The sequence below is a fragment of the Periplaneta americana genome, chromosome 14 (assembly GCF_040183065.1).
Source record: "Periplaneta americana isolate PAMFEO1 chromosome 14, P.americana_PAMFEO1_priV1, whole genome shotgun sequence".
NCBI lineage: Eukaryota > Metazoa > Arthropoda > Insecta > Blattodea > Blattidae > Periplaneta > Periplaneta americana.
Genome location: NC_091130.1, coordinates 91,124,836 through 91,149,614, shown reverse-complemented (window position 1 = coordinate 91,149,614; position 24,779 = coordinate 91,124,836). Strand labels below are relative to the sequence as shown.

Below are 24,779 nucleotides of genomic sequence, written 5' to 3'. Positions count from 1 at the left end.
CTCAGAAGACAGTATCACCTCGAAATATAAGAATGGAGAAGAGAAATCTAAAAACTATTGTTCACAATGTGTTACAAGAGGATGCTGAAATTAATGAAGTGGGTGTGTCAGTACCAGAACCTGAGCCACAGAATGAAGAAGCGAGGTATGAAATTCTACTTAAAAATTATAACACAGTTCTAGAGGAAAATAAGAAACTCAAAGAGCAATGTTTACAAAGTAGATATGAAGTTGAAGGATATAAAAAACAGATTAGCCAATTGGAAAAAAAAAAAAGATTAAAAAATATTTGCTGAAATGGATGAGAAGAAAGTTCTTGCATTAAATCACAAAATTCAGGAAGTACTTTCAGGGGTTTTTAGTAAAAATCAAATAGACATAAAAAAACATGTGAAATGGTCACCTGATGACATTTCTAATGCTTTCACTATTAGATACCTTAGTAAAATGTGTTACATATACCTTAGAGAAAAAATGAATATTCCCTTACCTGGAATTTCATCGCTTCAAAGGTGGGCTTCAAATCTGTCACTGCGACAAGATGTTTTGCCTGATGTCATACAAATAATGGATGTTGCAGGACAGAATATGAATAATTTTGAAAAAACAACAGTTCTATCCTATGACGAAATGAAAATAGCCAGTACTCTCGAATATGACCAGAAAGAGGATGAAGTTGTGGGACCTCATTCTTATCTCCAGATTGTAATGGCTAGAGGACTTTTTGCGAAATGGAAGCAGGCAATATATATTGGCTTTGATTGCAAAATCACTCAGGTCATACTGGATGATATTATCATTAAATTAAATGATATTGGCTATAAAGTAGTTGCCTGTGTTAGTGACTGTGGTGGAGGGAATATAGGTCTCTGGAGGAAGTTATCAATATCAATTCAGATTACAATCTACAGGCATCTCGTCTCACAGGAACCCATATACTTTTTTGCTGATGTCCCCCCCCCCATCTTTTAAAGTTGATTCGTAACTGGTTCCTAGACAACGAATTTACTTTGGAAAATGGAGAACAAATCAGTAGTGTTCCTGTGGAAGAATTGATCAAAAGTACTGCCACAGAAATAACTTCATGCCACAAATTAAGTGCCAGCCATGTGAAATGTGAAAAAACTGAAAGGTATAATGTTCTGTTAGCTGCACAGTTACTCTCTCACACTACAGCCACTGCTTTGAAACATTACAAACCTAGACCTGACAAAAAGTTAGCTGAAGTAACAGGAGCCTTCATAGAACTGGTAAATGAATGGTATGACATATTTAATTCTTATACCCCTAACCATTCAGTTCCAACTAAAATGCCCTATGGAACATATCTAGAGCAGCAAAATATAATTTTAAATAAAATGGAAACAATCATGACCATCTCACTCTGCACTGGAAAAAATAGTTTACAGTCCTTTCAGAAAGCTGTAATTGTTTCCATTAAATCCCTTCGCCTCTTGTTTCAAGATATGGTTGAAAAGCACAATATCAAATACATTTTAACACACAGACAAAACCAAGATCTGGTAGAAAATTTCTTTTCTCAAATCCGGACTTGAGGTGGACTACATGATCATCCTTCTCCATTGGACTGTATATACAGAATAAGAATGATTATCTTAGGTAAGAACCCTGGAGTTATTCAGAGGCAAACAAATACAACTGATGCTGACCAGGATGAATTTATAGTAGCGAAAGCTCTAAACAAAGCTCAAATAACCATACCTGAATCAAGCTGTCTGCCTGCTGAATTACACATTAAAGATCTTGAAAATGAACAAATTTCCCATTCTGAAATTATACAACAGAGTGAAGAGGATGGTTTAGAATATATTGCAGGTTACATTGCCAAGAAGTTTAAAGGTAAATATCCGTATCTGGGAAACTTCACGCACAAAATTCACACAGAACATAATTACACCGTTCCATCCTGGGTTAGACATCTTTCATAGGGAGGCCTTACTTCACCTTCTGAAACCTGAATTCAAAAATATTGTGACCTCATTCAACTTATTTCATAAAGACAATGTTCAACGGGGGAAAAATGTTTTAAAAAGGACCACAGATTTCGTAGCTTCAAGTGTAGGCCTACTACAACATATCCCTTCAGAGGTACTTGAAATAGCTGTGAAAACTATCTTCTTCGTCAGGATAAAATATCTAAATGCCATCACTGAAGCACACAAGAGGAGGAGGTTAGGAGTGCCGGATAATGCAGAAGCGAGACAGATGAATAAAAACTACAAGAAAATAATTAATTAACAAGTAAGTAATTCACTTGTATGCCATTTTAATGTATTATTTTCAAGTACTATGTTAGTTAAACAAGCATTTTTGTACGACAGAGTAGAAGAAACCGTTTGAAAAATTAATGTTCATATTATATTACAACATTATAAATTGAAGATCACTTTCTTGAATTGAATTTCATGATATCACTGAATTTCAGATTGGCAAAAATATACTAAAAAGGACAGCTGAATATATTCCTATAGGCCTGCATCAAAGATATTCCTACGGATATTTTCGAAACCACAGTGAAAACTAGACAGAGCAAACATACGTATGCACTCGTAAGTATTTTATAACTATGTATAAATATCACATCACACGTTATAATTTGCACTACTTTAAATTTAATTTTAGGGTTTCCTTAACTATCATACGAGCTGATCACTACATACATTTTGTGTTATGCCTATAGGTTATGTTGTCTTTAAACTAAAAAATAAATTTCTGCAGCTTCATAATAAAATTGCACACGCTCACACGCAATATGGGCAGAACAAGGTTATGCCATTCCATCTTGATGAAACCACTGTAAAACTCTGACTCGTGAATTAAATGAGGTATAACAAGAATAAAATTGGGAAAACACGAAAACGTCCTGCAGATACAGATGTTGGCTATTACCATTATCAATTCAAAGATAAACAGTGAACAACACAAATTCATAATATGTAAGTATTTTCTATATATCTTATATGTATTTTAACGTTTCACGGGTGATATTTTGCATTATTTTCAATTTATTTCAACATTTCTCGGCACAACATAATATTATCAAATGATAGTCGCCATGTGCCAGGAATCCTCATACGTCACACGGGGACTGCGTTCTGATTGGTCAATACATACTGATGCAACCTGGGTAAAGTTAAAAAGCCTTGAGCAGAGGTGGCGCAGCGAATAGGGATTATAAAGAATAGACACTGAGCGAATTTTCCTATGTTTTGTTTCTCTGTGCGCCGGCGTTTAGTTCCACTTTCAAGCGCTAGAGGTTAGTGTAATCGAGCATACGCTAAGATAATAATTGAGTATAGAGTTGAGACACAGGATCCAAATATCGCGTACCTCATTGCGTAATCCAGTAACGCTTTGCTTCAAATAAATTCAAGTTAACAGCTTTTCCTTATTTCTCAGTGACAAACTAGTTGTAATAATAATTTTTTTATATTTAAGATATAATATATTATATTATAAAATAATATAATACATTATAAAATTATGTGTCAAATTCGTTTAATATTTGTATATAATATAATATAGGTATGGTTTTACTTCTCATAGGGGTTTTGTTTCCCATTTTCAGTGCTATCAAATCATTACATATTTTAATTGTTGTTGGGGTCAACGTCTCAAGTCTCATTACAAAGGAACTGTAGAGTCTAGACTTTACAGTTAATGACGGATTTATTATTTTATGGATTCAGTTTATTTTATTTGAATACATAATGTACCTAGATGTATTAATTATATGTGTTATATTTCTGCTGTGTCGACTGCTAGCTGGTGTGATGTCAGCGCCACTCTAGGGAGAAAGCAGAACCTCACGCTCTAGCTGACATGAAGGTCGTTGAAATCAGTCCGGCTACATCAAAGGTACCGACGCGAAGTGTCCATACTTAATTACCTATACCCTGGGTGGCCTATCATCCCACTAGAATGAAGGTATCGTGTATCATAGACAAATAACAGAGTCGTGTAGTTAGCACCATGATCCCCCCAGCCGTTATTCGACTTCTCAAACTTATTATTTTTAGATTAAGTTCGTTTAAAATTTTTGTAGGATTCCAAAATAAAATTAATAAGAACTATATACAGTTACTGTATAACGTAAAGACATTAAATAAATTACGCAAAACGAATCATACACAGTAAACCTTTTTTACTTTTAGCCACTGCAGCGCTACTGTTGTGCCAGCGGTCAAACATTGGCATAATTTATACGTATAGAGTTGCTTAATTGATTCTAGTAGTTTTTTTTATGTTTAATATTGGTCGACCAGCAAACTTGCTATACAGACCACTGTTAAATTATGGAATATCACATGCAGAATATCATGCTGAGGTTGGTTCTGAAGGCTCCTCTAATTAATTTAAATTAATTAATTAAACATTTATGTGAATAAAAATATGATGATTATGAAGAGTCGTCAATATCACCACAGTCTAAAACTTACAGTCACGCAACTCATACGTATAAAATATGCCAACATTTGACAGCTGGCGCGACAGTAGCCCTCTAGCGGCAGGCAAGTTAAAAGTGTGCACACGACATATGATAGCACATCAGAAAATGAGTTTTGCGTAATTTGTTTTATATTTTTATGCTATACAGTAAGTGTATATGATTCTCGTTAATTTTACTTTAGAATCCTAGAAGAATTTCACACGCAGTTAATCTACAAGTTTCAGAAGCTGGAAATAAACGTAGCCTAATTCTTACTGCTCCTTACAACTGAATCATGGCCCTGTTCACGTATCATGGTTTGAAATAATGTAATTGTTCGTACGTGGATGGTTAATTAAATTCATTCCTAAATATATTTATGAATCATTAGAACTCTATATTTCCTGTGAGAAGAGTCAAAATTAGTAGCTTCAAAATTGTAGGCCATATCTCGTAGGGTACATTGCGTGGTGAACTCCTCTCCCTATTTCCTGAGAAATTAACTATTTTCCATACCGCAAATTGGGGTAAACTGGCCGCTGAGGTAAACTTGAAAATAAAAAAGGGGAGGATTTAAACCTTAATATGACAGACATTGATTTATGAAGTTCACTATTCTTCATTTTTTTTAAGAACCCGTAATTCCTTTATTATTTTGAGTGACAAATAGTGCTGATATTATGGTGTAAATGTTTATGGCAAGTTTACCGCATTTTACATTACATTTCCAGTTTTCACACATAAGCTTAATTTTAACTTATCCTACCTATATAATACGTAATTTACATGCCCCTACTGTTAATATGACGTAGGTGAGAACAAATAAATGAACACACAATTTCGTTGAAAAAATTGTGACTTCAATTAACTCAGAAAATGTAGGCCTAATTTTATTTTCAGAGCAGAAGTAGTGTAAGTCAAAATGGGTAATGAGGATTAAAGTAAACATTCTTTAAAATGCATCGCAAAGTAGCAATTAATATTGAATTTATTTAAACTATTAGTAGTCAGTGAATAGCACGAAGGATATATTAATTGCTACTTTGCGTTGTATTTTACAGAATATTTACTTTAAACCTGATTACCTAATTTTGACTTACACCACTTGTGCTCTGAACGGGAATGTAAAATCAACACCAATAACAGTCATGCAAATTATTACAGAAAAGATTGCTTTTTATATTAAATTTAAAAAGGCTCTTGAGAACTTAATACATCTGCCATATGAATCTACACCAACACATAAGAAATTTATAGACACAGTCTGGATTTATTCAAGAAGTGAATATTTTGCAAAAGGATTACAATACTCCATGAATACTTGAAAAATTAACACCATGATCCCTACTTGAATGCAATATAACGTTCAACTTTTGAAAAATATAAAGAAAAAACACGATTACAAAAATTATGGAATTACTTGCATTAAAAACTGTAGATACATTATCCAAAATCGGAATTGTTATACATTTACACATATGATTTCTGCAAAAAAAAAATAATATACTGTAACAGGTATTTTCTTTGTTTTTATTTAAATTCTCCTTCCTGACATACAAATATGTAACTGATAACTAATAAATGTTTTATACAACACAATACGTAGGCTACCTACAACGTGAATTATTGGTTATGACTGAGTTATGATTTTCTCTTGGTCTTTAGGGAATCTGAAGAACGACAAATTCGGAGATTTAAACTTTTTGTTACTGCAGTTTTCGTCATTGCACACATTACCTTTATTCCGATGCATGATTAAAACATTATTATAACATCTCTCATCCCTTTAAAGCACGGGCTGGCTGAACGAGACTATGACCAGTGCCTTGCCTGCCGCTTGGGCGCTAGTGTCGCGAAAGTTGGCAGAAAAAGTGTTGAAGTTTGGTGACTATATGTATTGGACTGTGGTATCACTAAGAAGGAATGAAGGATGTCTTGAGGGAGTTTCCTTTTAAGTCTAGATGGCTGACAAGATCTTGCTCCAATGTTGTATGTCACAGTTCCAGGAACACCAGGAAGTTCGTTGAAGAAAGATTTTGACATTGAATGGATGTACTGTTCTAGTGGAAGAATTCCCAATTCTTGATGCAGTTGTTGATTTCTTACAAACCAGGGGGCATTTGTTGCAGTACGCAGGAACTTGTTCTGGAGAACTGATTCTATAGCTAGACCACTTAGAAAAGGCAGCTATGGCGGATATCTAAATCATTTCCTTCTCCCACACTCGCTGCGTGTTCCCCTCTGTGCATTCCCCGACGTCGATCACCAATCAGAATCTATGTCTTAACCGAACTTGGCAGTACTAGGCCGCTATTATCGGGACTCTCATTGGATTGCGTTGTTTACTTCCGCTTCAACCGTACACGTCTGGTCAAAATATCTGTCCTCCATTTTCCGCACATGCTCACATAATTTCCTCTATTTTTCGGGGGAACATTCATCCTTGAGTTCATGATCAAACAATATTACTCACGTAAAGACATGTCAATATTCTGATTATAACTTAAACACACAACACTATTACTAGTATTCATTCATTTATTTTATACTATCACTTCACTTCACTTTGACGCGGCTGTACTCCCTACGAACTCAGCGTTCGCCATGAACAAGAACTGTGGGAGGGGAGGTTAGCGCATGCGCGTTACAACTGCATTTACAAAGTGGTACCCCTATAGTAGCACTGCCATCGTGATCTAATACAGGCCGTAAGGCAGACCACGTGACTCGCTTAACAGCTGATCGCGAAAGGCGGTCTTTCAACCATGTGAATTAATTGCAATGCATGAAGAATAACATATATTTCTCTGAAATGCAGTGTAATTGCGTCAGTAAAATTTTAAACAGTGATTGTGAGACACTTGAGACTCAATTTACTTGCAATTTAAGGTATAATATTATTTTTGGTGTGAAAATTACGTTGTTGCAGGCAAAGTTCGTATGTGTAATACCTGCCTTTATTTCGATTAAATATTGCGTCCTTATGTGGTTAAGTGAAATTTTGGTCTTATAAACAGTAGGCTAAATATGTGTAATAATATATACGTGAAAGTGAAACATTGACTGGCATGTGAAGTAAGTTGTGATTAGGCCTAAGTGCAGCATTACCGATGTTACTCTTGTCTAATCCATTATTGCTAGTTTACCGTATTTGTCTTATTAAATTTAAATTATTGCCTTTTTTTATTTGTGAATAACCTACATTATACGAGTAAATAATACGACGTTTGATAATATACACAATTTGAACTAAAAACGAGATACATACAGTATATTACGAAAAATTATACCCTATAGTTTTCATTACTGTTACAGTATGTAGAATTGTAATTAGTTGAAATAAAGCACTCATGCTTCGTTACGAAATTCTTGCACATTCATTTATGCACGTTTCAACAATTTTCAGTTGCATCGCACGCATATTTTAATGTGTTGAAGTTATAGGTTATGTTTATTCTATCAGTACTTGCCTTATTTCCATATTCGCAATTATGCATTATAATTAAGCATAACGCTACGTATAACTTATAAATGCAATTTGTCTACACTTCAATTGTATTTATTCGTTTCAGACGGTATTCCTGTCTGAAGTCTGATTAGTTTAATATGTTACTAGGGTTAAACTAGCGCTGAGGTAGTTCCCTTCGTATTCATACATCTTGCATATACAAATTAGTTCGGTTCGTTCAGGATTTTAATATGTCTTGCTTATAGGATCAAATGCATCTCCACAAAAAATAAATTCAACTGTTTTCAGTTCAGAAATTACCGGAACTATACCTCAGCGCTACTAAGTAATATAACGTATGTACATTTCATAGGAGGGACTGTGGTGAATTTTCTACCTATAAGTAAGGACGGTAACCGTGTTCTGAAGTTTATCCTAAAAATATATTCTTCTTTATTAAATCTCAAAACAGTTTTCGTTCTCAACTTTAGCCTGAAATGTTGACGCAGATAGGTTATGTTAACATGGTAAATTCTCTTCACATAAAAATAACACAGTTTTATTTATTATTCCTGCCACATTATGCAACACATAAATGGAACTTATGCACATATTACATTGAATAAAAATTTAATTGTATTATTTATTTGTTCCCTACTATACTGGGTTGTAATGAATTGTATTTATCTAATCTACCAGAATAACACAACTGTACATACACTAATTTCATAGGAGGGACTGTGGTAAATTTTGTACCTACAAGTAAGGAAGGTAGATGTGCTAAATTAAAATCACAATATAAATAATTCTTCTTTATTAAATCTCAAAATAGCTTCCATTCCAAACTTAAAATGTTGATGCACCCAGGTTATGTTAACATGTAAAACTCCGTTCACATTAAAATAACACAGTTTTGTAATTATTTCTGCAACATATTATGCAATAAGAAGTGTGAAGGGGTCTTATACACACATTACACTAAATAAAATTGAGCGCCGACACGCTATAAAGTAATATATTTCACTCGGCTCCGTATACTCAAATAGAAAAGCCCGACTCATCGAGTGACGTCACACAACCTGCATTACGGCCTGGTCTAGATCACGATATCAGTGCTAGTAGTGTAAAATCAACGAGTTAGTATCTAGCTCGTTGTGTAAAATATTTTACAAAAGCAATCAGTTTAACAAACTATTGCATATTATGGACAAAATGAGATGTGAGCGAAGGTATTGGAGATAGTTAATTTTGTTTTGTTGGCTCTCCTGAATAAGGAAAGTGGAAACAGCGTTCCTGGTGGATATACAGTGAACAATAGAAATACGAAAACGAGGTTGTCGTTGGAGGCCCGTCGCCATGTTTAGAAAGAAGGTAGCGTCCTTGAGTTAAGATGTTTTACAATACTTTAATGTCGTTAGTTGTAGTTCGTATCATGAAAATAACGTTCGGTACCTAAATAATCTGTAAAATTTGTAGGTTTTGAATATGGTATAATTTTGAATGGATGATTTATATTCACCATAAAACTTTGTGATAACATAATGGTAAGTTTATGGGTGCATAGCGAAAATGGCAATATGGCGGTAGGGTTGTTATTAGTAATTACCTTTGTGTTTAATGAAATATATTTATTTTTAATAACAGCCCCTTATGACCTCTTCGTCACTTCGGAAATATTTGTAGTAATTTATTTTAGTTTAGTATGCATTGAATTCCATCTATATGTATCTTGTATTCGACTTTAGTATTGCTATTGGTTTGTACTTTGATGAAATTGTGTAAGGTTATGTGGTAAGTCATTTATGAACTTTATTGTGGAGTTTACTTAATAAAATGCACTTGCACATGATTATGTTTCGATTTTTCAATATGCTATTTCATATATGAACGTTGCAGAGAATTGGAAGATGAGTGATCATCAGGCAGGGGCTGGACCACAACAGCCCCCGCAAACTCTAAATGTGGGCGGGCAGACGGTGCGTTTACAACAGGTGTTAACTGCTGCTGGTACAAGAGCGCAGCAGTTTGTTATTACATCCCAAGTCAGCGTGCCTGGTCTAACTCAGGTAGGCCAAAGTTGTTTGTTGTTTAGTGAACTGTCCGAAGTTAGGTCTAGGGTAACTTTCTAATTAGCCTAAGCGACGTGTTTAAGTTATTGTTGCCAGTTAGTAAGTAACTGGTTAAAGATGTAAGCCTACTACGTTTTCATGCGGTATTGAAATTCTGAGTCTAGGATTATCGTGAGAACCAATTCTATAGGAGGACATGAAATCAAAAATAAAGAGGACATTGCTGAAAAAAGACGGACTTTTTAAAAATTGGTGTGAATAAAATTAAGTAACGATAATAACAATGGCTCACCTTAGTTTTCTCACTAGTTGATCAGTATTACATCTGTACCTAACTTACCGGTGGAACCCACTTTGTGTGCACACGAGTCTGAAGAGACAAACTTCTATCTTGTAACAAATAGGTCTAACTATGGAACTCTTCACAGGACGTCCTTGAAATTATATTTCACTATGATACCTCTGACTGTCTCCGTTAGCATGCGATTTCGTTTTTGCCCATTGAGCAGATAGGCCTATTATGGAAAATACCCTCTCAGCACTTCCATCGTGACTTGGGATAAATAAATAGAATTGACATATTTTTAAGAGTTCTGAGAAAGTTTCAGTGCCCGCAGAACTATTGGAATTGAGGAATTTGCACCATTGTGTATCTAAATTGAAATCTTTGTCCAAATTAATTTGACATATCTTTGTACATTGCAGATAAAATTGATAAAATAGCTTAGAATCTAAATAGTAACGGTTTTAGAGTGTAAGAATTCAATGCATGTCAGTAAGTCATATTTTATGTTTTTATGTGCTCCAGCTTCAACCATTCTAAGCAGTTAAATTCTTTCATAGGTTTTCACCATTTGTTTAGATATTCTATGCAAAATATCGCACATTATTCAATATTTATATTGATTCTAGTTGAAATGCGAAATGACGGACATTTAAAATTTTGGGAAAATTTTAGAACACGGACTGCACGTACCAAATTATGTCTTAAATTACTAAAAAGAGCAGATTTGTCTGCGTTTGTCGAATGCGCATCATTATATTTACGAAAAGGCACTCTTCAGTGCCAATAATTTATTTTGTGTGCACAAGGTTGGAATTTTGAAGCAAGAGGGAAAGGGTGCAGTCCGTGTTCTGGAGTTTAAAATTCCTGCCAGACAGGATAAAATTATTAAAAAAAGAGGACATGTCCTCCTTTTGCCGGACGGATGATAACCCTACCTGAGTCTCAGGGTCGATACACATGAAAAGTGGGATCCGAATATATTCAATACGGATTAAGTTGCAAGAAAATGCGTATCGTAATCGAAACGATTTCAATATGCTAAGTGCATGAACGATAGTCATTTGTTTGTTCTGTCATTTGTTTTACGAAAAACAAGCATAATTTTGTATGTTAAAAAGTCATTTTATGACACATAGGCCTAATATTTTGTATTTTCTTATAAACCATTCTTACCTCTCTCATGTTAACAGCCATAATATTAAGTTTTCATGCGTCTCATTTAGAAATGACAACATTGGGGAAGCCCAACATTATTTATAGCCAAATATGTTGATGACATTAACTCAAGAGGAGGGGAAGGAAGGTAACCGTGTTCGGAAGTTTATCCAATATATATAACTACTTTAGAAACTAAAGCTTCCGTATTCACATTGTTTTCAGTAGTATCGAAAATTGCATGAAAATAGTGATGACGGGGGGGGGGGGGGGAGGACTTATTCAATACAATAAGTGTATTCAAATTGATTGTAATACTCAAAGAAAACGTTATTACTAAGTTGGATATTTTTAGATAGGCTGTTTAACAGAGTGCTGTAATCATGTCCAAGGAATGTTGTGTACACAGTTTTGATGAACAAAAATCGGTGTTACTTGCGATGAAGTTAATATGTCAAGGTATATCAGATAACTATTTTAATGTTAGATAAACGGCTTTAAATCTGAAAGAACAGAATGGCAGTAGGGAAAATTATACCGATTCTCACTGCACGGCAGCTGCTCTCTGTCTACTGTGGCTCACTCCCTAGCCCGCCATAATGAAATGCGCATTCGACATTCACGTATTTAGCATAACACAATACAAAACAAACCTACACCCGTCAAAATTACACCTATTAACTAGCTCAATTCTGCCAAATGTAAATGTGCTATCGACACTCAGGTGGTAACAATTACACCAATTCCTCGTGGAGGGGATAATGGGGAGAGCTTCTATGTTCTATTCTTTCAGATTTTTCCGAAAAATAAAATCAAACTTGATGCAACAAGGGAAATATTGCATAATAAAGGAGGACTTGTTTATAAGGTTGTATTATGTAGGCTATTTGAATTTTGATTACTGGTACCTACTAAGTATTCTTTGTATTGCAAATTTTGATGCCCGATATCTGGTACACCTCTGTTAACTCTCAGTTATACATTTTATACAATTTTTAACTAATGGCAGTACCTGATTTTTTGTAATTCCGCATATGAAGCCAGTTGTGTAGATCAATTTACAGACAGAATCGTTCCCCATGCACCATAGAAGGCTTGTCTACTGCATTGATAACTTTGCATGTGTTTCTGGGAAGTTGAATGTGTTGTAACTAACAGTTGAGGTAACTTCATGTTTAAATTGAGTGCAATATGGAAGCGGGATATGCTAAAGGCTCTGTCCAATTTTATTTATTCCCTGCCCACCAGAGTTGTCTGTACTTGAGCCAATGACATGGAAATGCTATTTACTCTCGAGGTTACCTGTCATGACAACAACAAAATATAAACATATTTTCGAAGTTAATGTTGGTTTGAGAGCATTTATTTGTGGTTAAGAAATGGTGGTCAAGCAATAGAAAGTCTGTTTTGTGTATATTTTATTTTTGTGATTAGGCCTATACTTATTTTGTGGTAGAATATGGCTCCAGTGAACAGAGGCCCCCATGCTTAGATTGTGAAGTTATTGTGGTAATGTTTTTTCGTAATGTGTATGGATTTACTGCTAGTTGACATTTGTGTAGATGGTAGATTTGATTATATTCTACAAAGTTAGGTCGTATCATTGAGTGTTTGGTTTACGATCATGGAGGAGGCAGTTTGGTTAATGCTCATGGAGGAGACAGGACCCAAAGAGTGTGGTTTGTGTAACTGTTGTCAGTGGACGATTTTTCTTCTTCTCAGTCTATATTTCGATGTACAATTAATTGATCAATGGGCACCAATTAACGTCAGGTTTGTGAATGTGTAATTAATATAAAGTGAACGGTTTTGGGATTCTCAAAGGGATCACTGTTGAATACTGCAGAATTGCTATCTTTTTTTTATTAAGACATGGTGTATTTTCCGATAAATAGCCTATGTGTGTACAAATTGTGATGATATGGAATAAGCAAGTTTTCGTAAGGTCAAGGACCAGTGATGGGTTAGGTTAGGTTAGGTTTGTTCAGGCTTTTGGTATGACTTGCATTATATTTTTTGTAGAAAGGTAGATAAAGTAGATAGTGACTTTGGTAAGATCGAGGATCAGTTATAGGTTAGATTTGGTTTTCTTAGGCTCTTAGTATGCCTTGCACGTACAATTTTTTGTACATAGGTACACAGATAATTGTGCTACATTTGTGGGTAGCACAATTAAGTTAATTTGTTTTTGTTTTCGTTTCGTAAAAAAGATTCATGATTTTGAAATTTGGAGTTTGTAATATTTCATGAAGTTTTAGAAATGTAAACTGTGTTTTTTGCCATTGTTCAGTAATTTTCGTTTCTCAAAAAACACGAAATATTGTCATTGTTAAAGAAAAAAGACAAAAAGATACCATCATGATGGGCTAGGTCTACAGTTTTACCACACTCAAAAAATTTACTTCAAATATAAAGATGAGAGTATTGCAATCCAAAGGGCTCACTTTCGTGTCATGCCCGTACAAGTCTGATTTTCATACATTGTGTAGAATGCCAGCAAATCAACTTTCCATCTCGCATTGGGGTCATTCTATGTCAATTCATCCAGACCATGCCATCTATTGTTTCCAGTGCATATGTGTTACAAACCTCAGTGAATGGCTTCCTTTAAAATTGTATTGAAATCCGTGAAGTCATTGAAGCAGAAAATAGTAATATTGTTATGAATGTAGTTGCATGTCAACAGTTGAAAAAATTACAAATAATGCCACAGTCTCCAATGTAATCACTGGATTTTTATTAAACTTGCTATGTAACTGAGATTTATATTGAAGATTATAAAAATTGCACATTTAAAATTAATTTTTAGAAAATGCTGAAAATTATATATAGTAATGAGGACGCAGTGCTATATCTGTAGACAAGAAAATTATAATGGGGAAATGATAACTTTTTGGCAGAGACGTGTAGAAGTGTAAGAGACAAAATTTCTCAAAATGTGAACAAAATGTAACTTCCTACAACTGAGACAGTTTGACTGCAATTCTCTTGTAAGAGAGTAAAGTATAGGTCGTTTCTGTGGCTGTTCTGACATCAATTTGGGACAAAATGTTTCAAAATGGAATTCCACAACTGTCATTGTCAGACCAATAAAATTATGGAGAGGGCCCATGTGGCTGCATAAATTTTATTGTATCACCTTCTTCATAATTGACTTTTTCAATAAAACCTCCACACCACAAAGATTCATACACACAAGGAACATAAGAATTTGTCTTGAAGTTTGAATTCACAACAGGTTTAAATATGTCAAATATCACACTGTAGGCTGAATCAGAACTTGCTTTGCTCCAATTTCATATGTGGACAAAGGCACAAATTGATGCATGTAGCATGTCCCAGGAATGGTTTTTGCATTTTCAAACCATACAGTGGGATCATTTCGGTTTTGAACCATTTCGTCTTTTGTTAAAAAAAAAAACCGTAATCTCCATGAGATTCTCCTTACAAAAGTTGAACACTTATGATGCAGTGATTATTTGTTCACTAAATGGCCTTTGTGCTTTTCAAAGTACTCCCAATTCAATCACAAGGAGATTTTCCATGGCTAATAGCAAAAAATGACTATTTAGATTTCATACCAAAGTCTGCTTCATGATACATATATTAATGAAATTCTTGTTCTTCTTGTACTGAGCAGCACAACCATCTGAGAAGTATTCTACAGTTTTAACATGTGAAAAAGAGAGATCTGTTTTCAAGAAATTATGATCTTTTGAGTTTGGTAAACGAAAGATACATCATGATCCATGTCATCAGAAATTAGGCACAAGCACTTTGAATGAAGTCTTTCATCTTTCTTGTAATATAGAGCCCGATCGCAAACTCATGGCACCAACATGAGCGAGCTTCGTTCTGAGACTTCAGAGTGGAGGGTTCTGTGTGTACTTTTTAAACACCCTCCTAGCAAGACTCTTGGGCAAGTCCATGTAAGTGGAGCCAATTTTTTCTTTCGCGCATGTGCCATGAGTTTGCGATCGGGCTCTACCACTGCAGCATGAAGTGTACAACTACCTGTGTTCCAATGAAACCCTTGATCTTCGTCTTGAATTTATAAAACTGTAGTTTTCACTGAAATCCAATAAAATGATAGTTGATTCATTATTCAGGTTCTCTTTGAACATTTTCAAGTGATTTTGCTATAAATGAATGTGGAATGAGTTTTTCAATTTTCAGTATTAGTAAATCACAAAATTAAGAGAAAGTGCTTACTTCAACAACCATATTGCGGGGTTTCTGCGAAAACCCTGTAACTCCAATTTTGCTGAAAATGGAGTTATTGTTATTTGAATATGTAAAATGTTACGCTCCATCTTCTGGGAAAACCCACTTACTCCTGTGAGGTATAGTTTTGGAGTTATAGTCTTGGTCAGTTTTCAGTAAGTCCTAAAATGACATTTTATTGCCAGGGAAAAGCCTTTAAAATCACTTAGTGGATTTTCACAGAACTTTTATATAGTTACCTCTAGCTTCTTATACAGGGAGAATCGTGCAAGCCCATCAACACTACTGATAATTAACATTATTAAGTTTTGGTTTTTAACAGAAATTGGAATGTGCCTTAAGAATTTCTTGACCAATATTATACCAGATAAAGTCAAACAGGTTCCCATGTTCTGAGATAATTGTGGAGGACAAAACCAAATTCAGCATATTGTAGCACTTTTAAAGTGCAGTCTTAGAAAAAAGTTTTGTCGCACAGATACTTTGTAAGTCTCAGAAAGGAGACAATATGCATGATCAGAGGATGAGCGACCTGGTTCACAAGAGAACGGCTAGTTGAGGTAATAAAATTAGTTTTGTTTTGTTGTATGTCTGCACTGCCTCCTTTCTGGGACTTACAAAGTATCTGTGCGAAAAAGAAAAACATTTTCTAAGACTGTACCTAATTCAAGCTACTAACTTAGAAGTGATAGAACAGAAGATTTTTTGGATTTTTGTAGTTGGTCATTTAATGATGCTGTATCAAATACTAGCTTATTTAGCATCGAGATTGGTGATAGTGAGATGGTATTTGTGAGATGAGGCCGAGGATTCGCCGTATTACTTGGCATTCACCTTACGGTTGGAGAAAATCTCGGAAAAAACCCAACCAGGTAATCAGCCCAAGCGGGGATCAAACCCGTGCCCGAGCGCAACTTCAGACCGGCAGGCAAGCACCTTAACCGACTGAGTCACGCCGGAGGCTGATTTTTTAAAGTGGACATAGTTTCATGGAGGTTGACTCCATGCATTGTTCAATTGAAACAGCGAAGAAACATATTTCAGTTTATACAATGCGGGACTGGCTAAACATTTTTCGAGTTGCTAGAGCAAATTCACGGAAAGAATACAAAAAATCTTCCTTTGTGCTGAAAGATTTAAAATTTCAATGTTGACCTGAAAGAACTAAGTAAATAAGCACTGAAAAACAAAACAGTAGACTCTGTAGGAGTACTTGGTTCTATTGGTATGGCCATTCAAGTACTTATCAATTTATCAATACACATGGAAGAGGTCATCAAAAGAGATTGAATAAAAGGACTGAACTGAAAAAATGTATCGTAACGTAAACATTTGCCAATAAGTAGCCTACAGAAAAAAAAAAAAATTAGATTTGCTGAAACTTTGCAGAAGTGGATATATACCAGAAGAAATCCACAGCTGGTATGAACAACTACCCACCTCAGCATCAATTAAGGACCTGGTACCTGAACTGGAGCTTAAAACAGTGGTAGTAATGATTCAGACTGAGAATATTAATACTTGTTTTTTCCTTAAGAAATCCTACAATTGTTTAGATAAACACAATATAATATTTGTTACTCAGTCAAATGACAAATCAATGTAAAATAATGACATATTATATGGTCATTATATACATGAGCTACAAATTGCAAACGTTTTCGCCCATTCAGGCATCTTCAGGCACAGTTATACAATATCTCAATATCAAACTATGTAGCTATTACATTGGTGGTAGATAAACTGTTTGATTAATGGTGTATAAAACATCTCTATAATTAAAATGTAATATTACAAGTCATAAATTAAAATAATTTTAAAAACCACGTAGTGTTGTAATTAAACTTCATAATATTCTGTGGAACTCTTGTTCAGTAGAGTCCAATAAGTGATGAATTATGTCTGAAATATATAAATAAATACGAAATAGAAATAGGAAATTATCAAACGTAAAAGTGTAATCGGAATTGGATTGGATAAGTAAAAGTACTCACGTCGTTTGAACATGGCAACTGTATAGATCACTATAAAACAATATGTTGTTGTTGTTTTCTAATGCCAGGCGTTTGACAATAAAGTCATTTGACCTCTTGCACGCCAATATTTTTCAAAGATATTATCATGACCAGCCACTGAAGCACAGATTTTGAGGTGTTCCGAATCCATTTCTTGGTTTGAGTTGCACAATGGACAGTTAGGGGACTGATATATTCCAATTCTATGCAGGTGTTTGGCCAAAGAATCATGGCCTGTTGCCAATCTAAATGCAGCTACAGACGATTTTCGTGGTAAATCGGGAATTAACTGTGGATTTTGATGCAGAGAGTTCCATTTTTTCCCTTGGGATTGTGTTATCAAATTTTGTTTGTTGAAGTCTAAGTATGTAGATTTAATAAATCTTTTCACAGAGTAATACGTAGATTTAGTAACAGGTCTGTAAGTAGCAGTGCTGCCCTTTGCTAAAGCATCCGCATTCTCGTTTCCCAGGATTCCACAATGGGATGGTATCCATTGGAATACAATTATTTTGTTGAGTGATATTAATTGAGAGAGCATTTTAGTTATTTCTGCTGTTTGAGATGAAGGTGTGTGTTTAGAGACTATTGATAGAATAGCTGCTTTGGAGTCTGATAATATAACTGCATTTTTAAATTTACTGATGTGGCATAGAAGATTCCTGAGACTTTCACTTATTGCAATGATTTCTCCATCAAAACTTGTTGTTCCATACCCAAGAGATCTATAAAGTGAGAAGAGACAGCACATAACACCTGCACCGGCACCTTGTTCTCTGGAGGATCCGTTAGTGTATAAATGAAGCCAGGTTTGTGGAGGGTATCTAATATTAATTGTCTCTAAAGACAATTGTTTTAGTATATCAGTGTTTACTTCTGATTTCAGTATTTCTTCTGTTAAATTTAGATTATACTCTATATTTAATAGAGTTAAAGGGTTTGGTTTAATTTGTAAGTTTTCTTTTAAATTCGGGATATTGATTTTCTGTTTTAATTCTTGAACAATGGATATGAAACTTTTTTGAGTTTTCAATCTACAGAGAGGACTGTATGAATGCCAATTGTTTCCTAGTAATCTAATAAGTTTTTCATATTGAATCAGTGCTTTTTCTTCTATTGTCATTTTGATGCTGTTAATATTAGTGAGGAATCTCACAGAATCTATTGGAGTTGTTTTGATTCCACCAGTAATGAGTCTGAGAGCTTGGTTTTGAACATATTCTATTTCGTTTATGAAAGTGAAGTAATTAAAATTTCTCTGCAGTATTTCAGCACTGGCTGTATAAACATTTTGTATGTAGTGTTCAAAGTATTCCTAGACCATCCCCATTTCTTTCCTGCTAGTCTTTTTAAAAGGGAGAATCTTTTACGAGCTTTTTCAGAAATAAATTTCAAATGGTTGCTCCATGTTAACTTACTATCGAAAATAACTCCAAGATATTTGGATTCATATGTCCTAGGAAGGTGTTAGCCATTGTATTGGATATTGAATTCTCTTTCTTTTTTACCAAGTGAAAATATTTGGTAGTTACTTTTGCTTAAATTGAGTGTCATCAAATTTGATGTATTCCATTCACATAGTTGATTTAGAGCTTTAAGAGCAGAATTTTGAATTTTGTCTCTATGTCTGTAAGATCCGGAAGTCCACAAAACTATATCATCTGCAAATAGTGCTGTTTTCATGTTTGATTCCTCTAATAGGAAGGGTAAGTCATTTATATAAATATTGAATAAAGTTGTACTGAGGACAGCGCCCTGAGGTAGACCTCGATATGTTTGTAACTAGAAAGTGAGTTATTGAATTTAGTGGCAATGAATCGTTGACTAAGGAATTCTGATATCCATCTGAACATATTGCTGGAGATACCTAATTTCTGGAGTTTTAGTAATAATTTATTTCTCCAAACAGAGTCATATGCTAGCTGAAAGTCAATAAATATTGCCAAGGTATCTTCTTTCTTGTTAAAACTGTCTTTTATTTCTTGGCCGAGGCGTATGACTTGTTCATTGGTAGAGTGTAGTTGTCGAAAGCCGGCTTGTCTTGGTGATAAAAGATTTTGGGATTCTAAATACCAAGTTAATCTGTTGGAGATCATGGACTCCATGGTTTTTGCTATCATGCTTAATAGTGCTATTGGTCGATAACTATTATCATGAGCAGGTTTCCCTTTTTTGTGAATTGGTACAATGATTGCTTTTTTCCAAGCTGCAGGAACTGAGGTGTTCCATGATAAATTGAAAATGGATAAAAGTACAGACTTGGCGTTTTCCCCCAGATGTTTAAAAAATTCGGAATGAATGTTATCGGGGCCAGGAGATTTCTTAGTTTTTAAATTTTGTAAAGCTAGAGTTAATTCTTTGGAAGTAAAACTTTGGTGAAATATTTCAGGTTTCGTACTAGTAATATTGTTTTTATTATTTTTATGTAATTCATATAACAATATGTTAAAAACCACGTAGTGTTGTAATTAAACTTCATAAATAAGAACAAAAGGAAAAAAAAACTAAGCAATATATCTACGTTAACAAAACAAAACAATACCAACAAAAAACATTTCAGTTTAACATATAATAAATATATATCTAGCAAATTAGCTAACTTTTTTAAAAAAGAAAATATTTACATAGCACATAAACCAACTAATAAACTTAATAACAATTTAAATAATAAACTTCAAAAAGTTAATAAACTCCACAATAATGGTATTTACAGATTGGAATGTTTTACATGTAAAGAAAAATATATAGAACAATCCAAAAGAAATTTCAAAATTAGATACAATGAGCACATTTCTGATTTCAAACATAACCATAAGAAATCCACATACGCATCCCATCTAATAAATACTGGACATGAATTAGGCCCAACACATAAAACTTTGAAAATATTAAAATCAGGTATAGGTACTAAATTGATAAATTCTACAGAGGAATATTATATTGCAAAACAGATTCAAATAGAGAACAGCATTCTTAATGAAAATTTAACTCAAATCCGGAATCCCCTGTACAACCTCTAACCCCATTACTACGCAATATCCTTCCGCATTGTTTGCTCACACGAATACATACTTCCCCCGCATCATACTAGCTACAGTTCCAACAGCAGCAGGTCGTCTCACGTCTATGTAAGTATGTCCATAATTTGTGTCTTCCAATTATTTTTTCAAATTCTTCAAAATTTTGATTTATTTATTATTTTATTACAGATAACTGCTTGAAACATAGGATGTTTTATAGTGATCTATACAGTTGCCACGTTCAAACGACGTGAGTACTTTTAATTATCCAATCCGATTACACTTTCACATTTGATAATTTCCTATTTCTATTTCGTATTTATTTATATATTTCAGACATAATTCATCAGTCATTGGACTCTACTGAACAAGAGTTCCACAGAATATTATGAAGTTTAATTACAACACTACGTGGTTTTTAACATATTGTTTTATAGTGATCTATACAGTTACCACGTTCAAACGACGTGAGTACTTATCCAATCCAATTCTGATTACACTTTTACTTTGATAATTTCCTATTTCTATTTCGTATTTATTTATATATTTCAGACATAATTCATCACTTATTGGACTCTACTGAACAAGAGTTCCACAGAATATTATGAATTTTAATTACAACACTATGTGGTTTTTAAAATTATTTTAATTTATGACTTGTAATATTACATTTTAATTATATAGATGTTTTGTACACCATTAATCTTAAACAGTTTATCTACCACCAATGTAATAGCTACATAGTTTGATATTGAGATATTGTATAATTGTGCCTGAAGATGCCTGAATGGGCGAAAACGTTTGCAATTTGTAGCTCATGTATATAAAACTTAATGACCATATAATATAAGTCATTATTTTACATTGATTTGTCATTTGACTGAGTAACAAATATTATATTGTGTTTATCTATATTAATTGACAATCTGAATATTTCCAACATGCTTTCTAAGCTACAATTGTTTGTCTGGGAAGATCCATTAAGTCCATATTTTTTTACATATTCTTCTCATGAATTGGTAATTAATGTAGTTGAATGTTCAAAAATATTATATGAATGCCATATTTCATTTAGACGATGTAGTTAGACACATTTCTTTCAAATTAATTATTGACACTTACATAATTCTACTTTTTTTTTTTAGATTGCTAAATCTTCAACTCCGTTTTTCTCAAAACTTAGAAAAATGGAGTTATAGGGTTTTTGCAGAAACCCCACTATATTTACTCTATCTGTTGCTACCCATTGTTTACTGGTTTGGTTCATCAGGATCAGAGTCATCTGGAAATTGTCGTTGGATATGTTTTTTTAGGACATGGTTGCTAGGGCACTTTTCACAAAGACGTAGCATGCAAATTCTGTTATGTATGTCACAAGTTATTAGTTTAATCAGATCATGGTGAGTTCCTTTCACATGAACACTTTCCAGAAGCAACTGAGCATTCTTGTGGCTTGTACACACGCATGCACGCACACACACAATCCAAATCAGCCAAGCTGAACTGGGGTCTTCGACATCAAGCTCTAAAAACGATATACAAAGGTGCAATCCTACCATTGTTATCCTATGCAGCACCGGTGTGGATAGAAGCACTTAACAGGAAATACAACTGCACGAAGTACATAAGAGTGCAAAGATTAATAAATATAAAAATAGCTAAAGCATTTCGCACCACTTCCACTGAAGCTCTCTGCGTATTGACAGGACTGACACCCATCATTTACAAACTACGAGAAATCGCTGACGAGTACAAAATAATGAAACAAAGCTCAGAATGGCAAGTGGATATTCCATTAAATTACAAGAAATGGCCTCACCCAGCGGACTTTCCTACAATACAGGAGGCAAACCTAAAGAAGAATTACACTGTTGAACTATATACGGATGGAAGCAGAACAGAACAAGGGGTAGGCTCTGGAATAGCAATATTCATCCACAATCTAATAGTACATCAGCTACAGTACAAATTAGACAAACATTGTTCCAACAATCAGGCAGAGCAGCTAGCAATCCTGAAGGCAGTGGAAAAAATTGAGACAATAGACCTAATGTTGAACAGCCCTAAAAATGCAGCAATATACACAGACAGTAAAGTCACACTAGATTCACTACGGAACACTAAAAACCATAATCAATTAATAGAATCAATTAGGGAGAAATTCAGAATACTAAGCAAACAAAACTGGACAATAGATATAGGATGGGTTAAGGCTCACACAGGGATACAAGGGAATGAAATGGCCGACAAACTGGCAAAAAGGGCAACAGTACTAGAAGAGTTGGAGTGCTACAAAAAGGTCCCAAAAAGTACCATCCAGAAAATATTGCTAGAGGAAAGTATAGCAAAATGGGAAAATGAATGGAGAAACACCACGAAAGGAGAAGAAACCAGACAATACTTTCCTACAGTCGCAAAAAGACTTAAATTAAGGATAACACTGACACCAAACCTCACTACAATGTTAACAGGACATGGACGACTAAGAGCATACTACCAACGATTTCACATCACTGAAGACTCAACCTGTTCCTGTAGAGGAGGGGAGCAAACAGTTAACCACATCCTATATGACTGTAACAAACTCGACGAGGACAGAAAGAAACTAAAAAGAAATATAATTCAAAAGGGAGGAACATGGCCTGCAAATAAAATGAAACTAATAGGAAAGTTCATGAATGAATATCGAAAATTTATTAATGCTATTGAGTTAGAGAATTTATAAGGGTATAAGTGTTACAATGTTATGTGTCAAGATATCGGTATGTTAAAAACTATCACATTTTAAACAATCTGTACGAACATTTTGAAGAGAGATGCTTCATTGCAGTGGTCATGAGGCTTCTATCTTATGTGTTGTGCATCGGTGTATTCTATGGGTGGAGATGAATGAGGGTAGAAGTGAGTGAAAGAGGAGGTGATGACATATGAATTGGAGCTTAATGGTGAATTAAGTATGCATTGTCTATCTGTAGCAGTATCTTTGTATATATTTTTTTTTTTAAGTATGGGCTATTGTTGACTATAGTGATACATTTTCAAATGGTAAGATAACGGATGTGTTCATTTTTCTTTTTTATTTTCTTTTTTTTTTTTTTTTTTTTTTTTTTTTGACAAAAACAATAGTTATTATTTATGAATATGAACTATAAAACTGGCCAAACATCCCGAACATTAACTATTATTACTGCATAGTATATAAATAAGAAAAATATTTATAAAAACCTAATAAGAAAACCAAGGCATGTAGTATTACGCTGTGTGATGGGACATGTTGTATGATGAAATAAAAAAAACACACACGCACGCGCACACACACACACGCACACACACATGTTTAAAACAAAACATTTAAAACTATAGTCATGTCTCACTGTTATATCTGGCATGACCCCTTCTCTTTACTTACGCTACGCCTTAGGAAGAGAAGGCTCTATAAAGTCTCCTACTTGTTTACAATATAAAATCATGTTTGTATTCTATACAAGCCTTCATTAATTGTACAGTTATGAATTTACAGTGGTGCTCCTGACTTTAAGAAGCCAAACTTTAACGTTTATCGAACAAACATTATCATTAATAAAGAATTTTTGTAGGATATACAGTGCAAACAATCTGAATGCTGATATGTGCGTGTAGGCCTACCATCGGAATCAGATTTTGTTATGTTTATAAGAAATCCACTGAGATGTTTAAATTATAAAATATTCTAGTCTTTTCTACAAGCTTAGCTTGAAATTTCAACATGAAAAACTGAGCTACAAAATAAAATATTGGGAGTATGTCACAGGATACCAATTTTTTCTTTTGTACCACTGAGTCATTAAACCACTAAACGCCACTCCTGCTTCATGAAATGTTTTGATTGTTGAGTGCACGAAAAAGACACGCAAATTTGGCAATCTTCTCTGTAGTACAAGTAATCATTCAATCATGATCACATGCTCACTAATTGGTACTCAACAGTGGCATTATTAGAAAACAGAAATGCGGATATTCAGTTTGATTGGAAATGTGTCTTTGTGTTTCTGTTGTGTGGTCCAAGTAATAAATGGTAAATCCACAGTAAATGATGTTTTAAGTATGCTGTCTCAATATTTAGGGAAAGGAAA

General features: G+C 34.1%; 1 protein-coding gene and 1 long non-coding RNA gene across 6 annotated transcripts in view; one reads left to right on the top strand and one right to left on the bottom strand.

Moving 5' to 3' along the window:
- Window positions 1-24,779, bottom strand: part of LOC138713562 (uncharacterized) — a 266,726-nt gene that overhangs the window by 200,737 nt on the left and 41,210 nt on the right. The gene's annotated exons all lie outside the window — the stretch shown is intronic.
- Window positions 9,118-24,779, top strand: part of dom (domino helicase) — a 689,640-nt gene continuing 673,978 nt past the window's right edge. For 4 of the 5 annotated variants that reach the window (XM_069845733.1, XM_069845731.1, XM_069845732.1 and 1 more), the window contains exons 1-2: window positions 9,232-9,442; window positions 9,795-9,964. In XM_069845733.1, the coding sequence (XP_069701834.1) occupies window positions 9,806-9,964 (159 nt within the window). In that variant the 5' untranslated portion in view covers window positions 9,232-9,442; window positions 9,795-9,805. Of the gene's footprint in view, window positions 9,443-9,794; window positions 9,965-24,779 lie in introns of all 5 variants that reach the window. The other variant, XM_069845730.1, reaches the window with a different exon arrangement.